Raw genomic sequence first — 11,371 nt, 5'->3', positions numbered from 1 at the left:
AATACTTTAAAAATACAATAAAAATTAACACCTGCAGGTGAAGGAGCAGGAGATACATCAGGAACAGAATCAACACGAACAACAGAAGTAGAAACTGGTTGCTGCTGATAGTACATCTGAATGGGAAGTGGTATAGCCCTCCGTTTTACTCCTACCACATGAATATGTGCCTGCCCATTGTTACTGGAATCCTCCACTCTCTTCACTGTATGATTTGGAAAGACCGTTCTGTAAAGTATATACATAATCAGTAAGTTTTGATAACTATCACATTGACTTCTAACATTATGTTTACATGAACAACAGCAGTATGTTTACTGTCGCTTATGTATGAACCAGTATGACTCATAGTTATATTCTGCAAGGATGGAAAGCAAAGAAATATAAAAGATTAATCATCCCATTTAAAACATCATTATTTATTAACAATGTCGCTGGGTTTTAAACAATTCCACCCACATATAACTAATAAAAGATACCTATTTTAATGAACTTTGCAAAATATCAAAAAGTCTTTGTATTTGAAGATAACAATATTATATACTATTATTCAAGATTAAAAAGATACAGTCATGTCTTTAACATGTAAAAGTAGGTAGGAAAAAGAAAGTAAACTTAATTTCTTTGATAAATCTCATAATGTTCCAACACAAACACCAGATGTGATTTCTGAAACTGCTTTTTATTTAAACCTCCACCACACTATAACCTATCCATACGAAATTTCTAGTAGTAGAAATATTCTAGATAAGATATTTGGTATTTTCTTTAAAGAGCAAGAGATGTTGTAAGTGATGTAAATGGACTTTATTTAAAGAACTATGGATCCTACCTAAGACATTTATAAAATCCAGTTGATGTTAGGATTCCACCACGAGCTAATTTACTGCAAGTCGAGAGGTATTCAGAATACATTTCTGCTCGAGAAACAGAACAATCTGGACTTACTTCAAAATGAGCATTTAGCCTAAAAGAGGAGAAAAATTAAGCATTATACAATATAGTCTAGGAAAGTCCATATTTAAATATACTAAAGCCATGTGGAGGCAATGTGTTAAAACTAATAATTATACCTACTAATCAAATTTCACTGACTCATACGTTAGTAGCAAAAATATATGCTAAATTTTAGATTAAATCAAGAGATTAACATGCTTATTTTAGTATTAAAAATGACACTGACAACAAATATAAAAACTATGTTCACATCCCAATGAGAGCAGGGTTGGTCTGCTGACAACAAATGTTCTATAAGAAATAGTTTCATTTAGTGAATATCTATTCGGGATCCTGTCTTGTAATACTCATAATATAAAGCAAGTTCCCAATTACGTGCTATTTGCATTGTAGCTGAAGAAAATGGGGGGAAACTGAACTAAGGTTAAACTTTTCTTGGCTCTTGGATCAAATTCCTTCAGAAAAAAGTTATCTAAGCTTTTCAGCTACTTCCTAAATAATGACACTTTCCATGCTGCACACTCCCATTTCCCCATTTCAGAACAGTTTTAATTTGTAATCCATTACAAACTAATTCAAACCTCATTTTGTCTTTTTCTTAAAATGACCTTTACCTATAAATTGGGATTGGAGGCCTAATTACCCTGATAGACTCTTTCCATAACTCACTATGTATAATAGGCCAAACTTAGCTTTTTCTGAAAAACTAAATCAAATAGTAATTATGATTAAAAAAAAACAACTGTAAAATGATTCTCTTCCCCATCTCCAAGAAACAGCAGAAACGTGCAACTGGCATTTATAAGACCAAATCTATGCTTAACACACACACATTTTATAGTGGTTATGGTATGTATTCTTTCCAACTTTCATAATCCTGTCTGTACTGAAATTTCAAAAAGACTAGATACAAAAACTTCATTTTGTTTGCAATGTAGAAGACAAACAACATTTCCAAATATTACTGGAAAAGATTCAAGTATAAGGGGCCAATGTGTAAAAATATAGAAGGTGAGGAAAAAGCAAACAATTAGAGATATTTAAAACCATAAACCTGATTTAAGCAAAGTAGAAAAGTCTGGAGAAAACTGTCATAGGAACAAAAATATGTATTGAAAGCACCAAAAATATGGAACAAAGAGTGACAGGAGCATGAAATGGGAGACAAATAATGTTAGTGAATGGCAGAAAAGTGATCAAGAAATTTTTAACGTTATATATCACTGGAAAGTGATTGTGTACTTCAATCCGTTAATCTCCTAAAGAATTTAAGTCGAACTTCATACTAATGTTGAGGCAACTATCCATAACAAGTGAAATTTTTAAAACTCTTCATTTGCTTTTTTTCAGAAAGTGGCGCAGATATGACTACACAATCTTTTCAAGGAAATATTGTCAAGCTGCTTATTTCTGTTCTATCATTTGATTAATGTCCCTTTACTATTCACACACCCCAAAAATTATTAATGACTAAGAAGTTTTGTTTTAGATGGAAGAGAAGAGACATTTTAAAATACCTGGTTTTATTTTCTTAAGGTCAGTCCAATTCAGTTTTAACAAAATGTTAATTTTAGAAGAACAAATTTTGTAACCTGACAAACTGTACTTTCTACAAAGTGAAAGATAACTTTTTAACACAAGTTTTACTCCGAAAAAAGTTAAATGGTGTAATTTAATGACATTCTAGTTATACTATTTTAATTCTGAAAATTCCGATGAATATTTTTCTTTCAAATTATTCCAATATACAAGGGGATTTTAAAGTGTCCTTTCTTTGTGTAAATGATATTCTACTCTAACTAAAAAGGAATACAGAATAAAACATTCTGAATGTCTGTAGAATATATTTCCTTTTTTTCTTTGCTTTACTCTTCCCAAGGATAAATCCTTAATAGAAATAAACCACTTACCACTGACAAGCAAACTTCTCACTATCTATTTCCACTATTCCTGGAGGTGGAGCAACATGCTGCGCTACAACTGCTCTGGAAGCTAAAGAAAAAAATACATTAGCTACATCATTTCTTAAAACTTAGTCACTATTTGCCATACTTTTTTTATGGATATTGAACCCATTAATACAATGAATACCTTTTTAAAAGGTATATAAACATATGAAAGTATACACATTTGAGAACAAACCTAATATATAATGGAGCACATATCATACCAGGCACTGTCTTAGAGGATTCATATGAACTATTTTGTTTAACCTCACAATCATTCAAATAATAACAATTAATATGGATGATTCAATAACAATTAATATGGATGATTCAGTTAATATAACCTCTATTATTCCCATGGGCAAGACACTGAACTAAATACTTTACAATATCTGCTTATTTAATTCTTCTGTGAGGTAGGTACAGATAAGAAAACTGAGACTCAAAGTGATTTAAAAAACTGGCCCAGGGTCATACAGTTCAACACATAAGTTGAGCATCTTTCAGTTTAGCTACAGAAGCAGAATGCAGCAGAAATTATAGCTTCACTACCTAATTTAAAAGATTAGTAACTCTGTAAGTGGCATATATAAAATTTTTGGAATACAGTGAACAAAAGCTGAACTAATTTAAAGTTCCATATTCAAAAAAGGATTTCCATAATTTTTCTGGGGAAGAAAAAAAGAAGATATCTGTTGTAATAATAAATTTGAATTATACTTTTTTCCTGAAAGAGGCAACCTGGTTGTATACAAATGTACTAGCTATTAATCTTAAGACACATACTTTCTAAAGTTTCATCTATGACATAATTTAAAAGTTTCAAGGTCAATGAATAAATGAGTAAATCACCTATTATTTTCTAACATGAAGAGATCTGTAGAAAAATGATGTATGTTATCTTTTCTTCTCCACTATGTTATACAAAGGAACTAATGAAAACATGAAAAGTAGTCATATTATAAATTATAAGTCTGAATCATGTATTTGTAAATAAAAATTAAAATTAATTATCCTTTTTTCACTATCGATCAGCATTACTTTGTAGGTTTTTTAGAAAACTTGTTATGTGACACGGCAATGTAGTTTTTAAACACACAGATTATACACAATTTTTTTCAGATGATATTTTAGCAAAGCTTCTCAGAACCCTCAAACAGAACAAACGCATTTTAAAATTACTGGAACTAGGCAAGCTCCACAGCACAGCCAAATGTGTGAATGATCTGAGGCAATCATAACCTTTGATGAATGCCCCATGCTTTCTTTGAGGTAATAGCTAATTGTAGCCACTTAACAAACATATACTCTGTATAAATCCATTTATATTTACATTATTTATTTTAATCTTTTAAGTCTAAGTTTAATTATACCTATTTTACAGATCAGAAAACTAAAGCTAAGAGATTAAGTTCAGCCAGGAACACGTGGTGGAGATAGCAGAGCTGGGTATACTTGGAAGGACTTCTTTTAAAAGTGTTGGATTTGAATCCAGGTCTGTCACATTTCAGAGGCCATACTATTATATGCTCCTTGAGATAATGCAACAGTTAGAACAAAAATAATTTTTCCTGTTGGCAATCCTAGCTTATCTTCTCTTCCCCTTCTAAGTTGACGATATTAATACAGAAAATACTTTCTAGGGCCTGAAACTGTGTAGAATCTCCTTCCCTTTATCATCGCTACTATGAAAGAGTATACCCTACTTAGACTGAAATTTCCTGAATGAATTAGCAATCAATTTCATGAAACACTAGAAACTACGTTGAAATCATGAGAAGCCTTTATAAACAATGTAGAAAGAAGAATAAAATCACAAATGGGAATTTAAACTGGAAACATAATTACTATAAAAAGTAGCTACAAACTGAGGAGCACAGCCCTCAGGATACCTGAAGACATTCTAAATGAAGGTCCTTATACTTTGAATCAATTTCCAGATACTCAACTTTCTTATGTATTCTTCCTAAAACTGCTTTGCATGAGAATATCACCTCCTCTTTGATAATTGTTTTTCTCTGATTTTGGAATCAAATGACTTAATTCTCACCCATCTTTGATAGCCCTGCAGGATTATGCATTATGGTTAAATGCATAAACCAGAGCCAGAGAATTCCATCACTCACTAGCTAGCTGTGTAACTATTAGCAAAATAACTCTGTCTATACAATGGAGGAAAGTAACAGTACATTAACCTCATATGTTGCTATAAGGATTAGATTATGTGCAAGTCACTTAAAATAATGCCTAGCACAAAGTAAGCACTATATAAACGCTAGCTACTATTATTATTGTTATAGCATAACATGTGGAACACTAAAGAGAGAATTAGAAACATTAGTGTCCATGAAGCCTCTTAACCAAGGTATTATTGGTATAGCTTCCTGTCAATACCAGTATTTTACATATTACAATTAAGGGCAAAGTTGGGCCTTAGAAACTGGGTATTCTGGCCCTTTGGTTTGTTCTAAATTCAGATAAATTGTAGAGTAATGATAATTCTGCTTAATGCCCTTGCCTCCTCAACTACTGTCAAAGAATGCATTAGTTCTTAGGCAGAATCCTGTGTAAACAAAGTACAGAAAATATTTTAAAGAAATATCAAAGGTGGACCAGGCACGGTGGCTCATGCCTGTAATTCCAGCACTTTGGGAGGCCGAAGTGGGTGAATTGCTTGATCCCAGGAGTTTGAGACTGCCTGGGCAACACAGTGAAACCCCGTCCTTAGCCAGACTTGGTGGCATGTACTTGTAGTCCCATCTACTCAGGAGCCTAAGGTAGGGGGACTGATTGAGCTCCCGAGGACAATGCTACAGTAAGCCAGGTTCTGAAGGCGCCCCTGTACTGCAGTCTGGGTGACAGAGTGAGACCCTTTCTCAAAAAAAAAAGAAAGAACGAAAGAAAGAAAGAAAGAAAAAGTATAGAAGGTGGTGGTATTTTATTTCATTCACATTACAAACTCATGGCAAATTCAACTGTTAAAATTCTGAAGGAAAGAACGTGTCATACTAACATACTAACATTACTTTCTTGAATTGAAAAACAATGTTGGACTTTTTCTGAGTAACAAAAAGAGTCTGATTAAGCAAGAGGCTTTTGTTAATAAAAACTATCTTTACTAGGTTACATGGCAGACATTTTCCGAAAAATCAACTGAGGTAAATCTGCAGCATCAAGGTTTTCACAAAAATATATTTGAAGTATATGATAAAAAGCACCTAAACATCAAATACATTGTAACAGTCTTGAAATGAACAATATTTCAATTTTCCTAACCCAGTAATTCTAAAAATACAGTCCCAGGACCACAGCATCCGCATCTCATGGGAACTTGATAAAAAGGAAAATTCTGTGACCAGCCTGGGCAACATGGTGAAATCTCATCTCTATAAAAAAAAAAAAAAATTCAAAAATTAGCTGGGTGTGGTGGTGGCCACCTGTAGTCCCAGTTACTCAGGAGGCTGAGGTGGGAGGATAGTCTTGAGCCCAGGTGATAGAAGTTGCAGTGAGCTGAGATAGCACTCCAGCCTGGTCAAGAGTGAGACGCTGTCTTTAAAAAAAAAAAAAAAAAAAAAGGAAAAAAGAAAATCTCAGGTCCCACCTGATCCAGAAACTCAGGGAATGTAGCCCAGAAATCTTTAATAAGTCTATCAGATGATTCTGATGCACCTAAGATTTGAGAACCACTGTGCTAAAACTTCTTGAATAAATCAGGTTACACAAGATGCCTAAGTAAGACAGTAACAAGTATATTCTTGCAGTCAGGTACTTGCTAATTCTTTGATTTCAACAAAACAAAGGAGAACTCAAGTTTTCAGATGATTGTAAAAAATAAGTTTAATACTTTTTGGATAATTCTGAAGTTCAAAGAACTGTAAATTCTATCTTCATCTATTTGATGATGCAAACTAGATTTTTCAATTTACATCTATAAAAAGGGAAACAGGGATACGATTGATGCTAAACTCCAGTTTTATTCTAGCAGTAAGTAATAGTCATTGAGAGATACACTGAATTAATAGCATCTAGAGAATTAGAGGGGAGAGTCCTATTCATCTTATTAAGAGATACATTTCAAGTAAATTTTTGTTTAATAATTTTTTTTTTTTTTTTTGAGACGGAGTCTCGGTCTGTCACCAAGCTGGAGTGCAGTGGCACGATCTTGGCTCACTGCAACCTCTGCCTCCCAGGTTCAAGCAATTCTCCTGCCTCAGCCTCCTGAGTAGCTGGGACTACAGGCGCACACCATCATGCCCAGATAATTTTTGTATTTTTAGTAGAAATGGGGTTTCACCATGTTGGCCAGGATGGTCGCAATCTCTTGACCTCATGATCTGCCCGCCTTCGCCTCCCAAAGTGCTGGGATTACAGGCATGAGCCACCGCGCCTGGCCTTGTTTAATAATTATTTATAAAAATTTACAATGTATTTACTATGTGATGTACCATTTATTAATAAAACCTGTAATGATAAAATATATGTATGTGTGTTTTATATATATGTGTATATATATACACATGTATATACACACATATATACACATATACGTGTGTGTGTATATATATATATACAAATATACAAATATATATATATATATTTTTTTGAGATAGACCAGGTTCTTGCTCTATTGCCTAAGGTGGATGCAGTGACACATTCATAGCTCACTATGGCCTTTGACTCCCTGGGCCCAAGCTGGGACTACAGGCATGCATCACCATGCTCAGCTAATTTTTTTCCTAATTTTGTAGAGATGGAATCTCACTATGTTGCCAGGCTGGTCTCAAACTCCTGGCCTTCAGTGATCCTTCTGCCTCAGCCTCTCAAAGTGCTGGGATTACAGGCGTAAGCCACAGTGCCTGGCCAAATGAAATTTTAAAAATTTAGAGCTTTAAAGAATAACAAGGAATTGAAAAACTTTAAAAATGTCTATTTTGTACCTAAAAAGTATTGATAGGGTGATGAATAAAAAAGAATCTCAAACATAAAATGTATTATATTAGGATAAAACTCTTGTGAGGATACTGGAATACGAGTTCAAGGTGAAAGAGGAATATTATAAAATTTCTGATGTTAAAGAGTTTGTGTATTTTAAAAAATGAATGATGGTATCAAGATTCCACTGCATACAAAAAGCACTGTAATTATTTTCTTTTAAAAATGTAGTTTAATATACATCAAGACAATACATACTTTGCAACTATTTAAATTATGATAGAGATTTAGATGTTAACCTAAAAATGGGTAAAAGGTTATAAAAGTTTTCAGAGGGATTGAGGGAAGCGAGCAAAAAGTTTAAAGATGGTAATTCCATAAAAAAGCAGCATTAAACTATGCAGGCAATAGCTAAACCACAAAGGATAACCAATCAAACAATTTAAAGTTGTCAATCAGGGAGAGCACAAGTAATAATAAAGTGCTCTCCAGCTGAAAATTAACTCTCTTCAATCCCGAGCAGTCTGGTCCCATCTCTATGAATGAATTACTACATAAATGAATAAGCCACAAATTCTCAATGTTTAAATTCTTCATTTGCCAAATGAGGACCAAATTTTAGGTTGAGAAGTAGGTTCATTTGCTCAGGTCAAAAGAACTGTGGAGGTCAACGGCTAACCACGCAGCAAAAAATAGTCTTTATCAAATCACCCTTGAGTATTCATTGATATTTTATCAATTTCCCTAACAATGCTCCTTTATGTCCCTCAATTAATTTAATCTTTAGTTTCTTCTTTGATGGTAAAAAACATTCCCACCACCCACTTAACTAGCAATATGAACAGTTTCATTTATTTCTCAAGGTTGAGAAACCGTTAATATTCTGACCAAAGACTCCCCAATATAAACTGGCTGTTTAACGTCTATTACCTGTAGTTGAAAGCTCATTGAATAGACTGGCAGTCAAAATTATCTATTTTGTGCCTTCTGTTATTTGTCCACTTTTGTTAGTTGGATCCAAGTTAGTTGAGTGAACATATGACACAAATCTATACACTTCAGAAGGACACAATGGAAATCAATGAAATATATGATAAGTATTACATACTCGACATAGAGTACATAATTTTCATACTACGAGTTGGAGTAGAAGACAAATTGGGACCATGAATGAATGTGAGAACAGATAGCTAGAGATGATGAGAGTTCAATCTCAATCATAAGCATTGGCAATTGAAAAGGCCAGGTATTTAGGAAGACTCAACAAGATCTGGTGAATGGATATGATGGCTAAAGATTAAGGATAATAAAATTTTTGGTTTGGGGCTAGTGAGGGAGGATAAGAGACCTAAATGCATTTCTAGCTGAAAGGAAAAAGTGAGTAAAGAAAAAGAGATTAAAGATATGGGAACATGGAGATGGGAAAGACTGATATTCAAAGTAAGTTTCAGAAGAAATTAGCATCTCTTTCTGAAATGAGCAGAAGCTAAAGGAAAATGAGTCCAGATGCTAATAAGCTTGTAATTGAAGGAGTAAGAAATTGAAGAAATTCATTCTACACAGCCTCTGTATTAATTGCAAAGTGAGAATTAAGATCAATTGAGAAAACGAGCATCCTCCATTCAAAAAATATAAAGAAAGATAAGTGTCTTGGGGACAGCAGGAGGTGAGAGGATAGGAAATGGAAGGGTAGGTGAGATGAAAGATGTATTTTTAGTATAAACCAAGGTAGAGAAAGCACTCTAAAAAAAGGCTAAAGGTGGTAAAATATAAAAAATGATGACTCATAATGAGCCAGTGGAAAGGAGTTCAAGGACTGAAGAGAAAAGTCTGGTTATTAGACATGTCTGTAGTATAATTACAGTTGAGCTAAACAGAATTGAGCTAAGAGACACTAGGAAAGGTGCATAAATGCGGGTATACATGCTTGTAAGTGTGTGTATACATATGTGCATGTGTCTTGTCCTAGGCTATTGATTCTGTGGTGTTGGTTCCAAGACTTAAGGATGTTAGGAGGATTATACTTATGTGTCCTGATGATCACCTGGGAAAATTATAAGGTAATATATGAATAATATATTCCTGGCATGTCAATTTCCCATAACCAAAATCACAAATAATATGCCTATTGTGGGCACTTATAGCTATCGTAATTATGAATATCTAATCCATCACATTACTCTAAATCCTGCCCAACTTAATTTTCCTATTATACTATTCTTCCTGTGAGCTCACTTTGATCCTGCTACTCCTGGAATGTATAATATCTAAGAAATTAGAGTACATATCCAAATTCCACTTTGGCCTACTCTACTGTAAAATATGTTCTCTATACTGCACATTGAAATTTATTCTTAGGATCAAATCTTATACACTCATAACCACACTGAAAAAGAACATGTGAAAACACTAACCTGGGGCAGATGCTACATGAGTCTGGGTTTGGACTTGCTCTATAGCTTGTGGCCTAATTTCAGATAACATTTGATGACTGGAACTTGGATGTTCAATGAGTTTTACCGCAGCTAGTGCATCAGGGCCAAACATCTGAATATCCATAGAAACCAGACACACTAACATGTCTAAAATAAATAAAAAGCAATAGTTATTAGTCAATAATATTATAAATGAATGCCATCACCGGTGAACACATGTTGTACAGAATACTTATAAATGTGAATAAATGCTAGTCCATGAATCACAGTACATCAGAATTACCTGTGCATCTTTAAAAAAAAAGATTTTTAGGCTGGGTGTGGCAGCTCACACCTGTAATCCCAGCACTTTGGGAGGCGGAGGCAGGCGGATCACAAGGTCAGGAGATTGAGCTCATCCTGGCTAACATGGTGAAACCCCTTCTCTACTAAAAATACAAAAAAAAAAATTAGCTGAGCATGGTGCCTGTAGTCCCAGCTACTCGGGAGGCTGAGGCAGGAGAATGGCGTGAGCCCAGGAGGCGGAGCTTGCAGTGAGCCAAGATCAGGCCACTGCACTCCAGCCTGGGCAATAGAGTGAGACTCCGTCTCAAAAAAAAAAAAAAAAAAAGATTTTTAGGCTCAATCTCTGAAGACTGATTTAATAGCTCTAGGGTGGGAGCTGGTTATCTATATCTATGTATCTATCCATATATATATATACTTTTTTTTTTTTTTTTTGAGACAGGGTCTTGTTCTGTCACCCAGGCTGGAGTGCTGGCACGATCACAGCTCACTGCAGCCTCAACCTCCCAGGCTCAAGCGATCTTCCCATATCAGCCTCCCAAGTAGCTGGGAACTACAGGCATGCACCACTACATCCAGCTAATTTTATTTATTTTTCATACAGATGAGATCTCACTATGTTGCCCAGGGTAATCTTAAACTGGGCTCAGGCGATTTTCCTGCCTTGGCCTCCCAAAGTGCTGGAATTACAGGTGTGAGCCACCATGCCCAGCAGTGGATATCTATATACTTGAAAAGATTCTCAAGTGATTCTGATGTGTAGCCAGATTTAAGAACCACTGATATGAAAAGTGACACATTAACTTCTCAATAATA

General features: G+C 34.4%; 1 protein-coding gene across 2 annotated transcripts in view; it reads right to left on the bottom strand.

Annotated features, from left to right (window-relative positions):
* Positions 1-11,371, bottom strand: part of ARID2 (AT-rich interaction domain 2) — a 182,947-nt gene that overhangs the window by 58,037 nt on the left and 113,539 nt on the right. For both annotated transcript variants that reach the window (XM_032173775.2, XM_058426120.1), the window contains exons 11-14: positions 10,250-10,417; positions 2,868-2,949; positions 833-967; positions 32-228 (exon numbers count right to left, since the gene is read on the bottom strand). In XM_032173775.2, coding sequence (XP_032029666.1) covers positions 32-228; positions 833-967; positions 2,868-2,949; positions 10,250-10,417 — 582 coding nt within the window. The remainder of the gene's footprint in view (positions 1-31; positions 229-832; positions 968-2,867; positions 2,950-10,249; positions 10,418-11,371) is intronic.

This window comes from Hylobates moloch, unplaced genomic scaffold (genome assembly GCF_009828535.3).
Source record: "Hylobates moloch isolate HMO894 unplaced genomic scaffold, HMol_V3 SCAFFOLD_13, whole genome shotgun sequence".
NCBI lineage: Eukaryota > Metazoa > Chordata > Mammalia > Primates > Hylobatidae > Hylobates > Hylobates moloch.
Note: the sequence above shows the minus strand (reverse complement) of the source record. Positions and strands in the feature narration are given on the sequence as shown.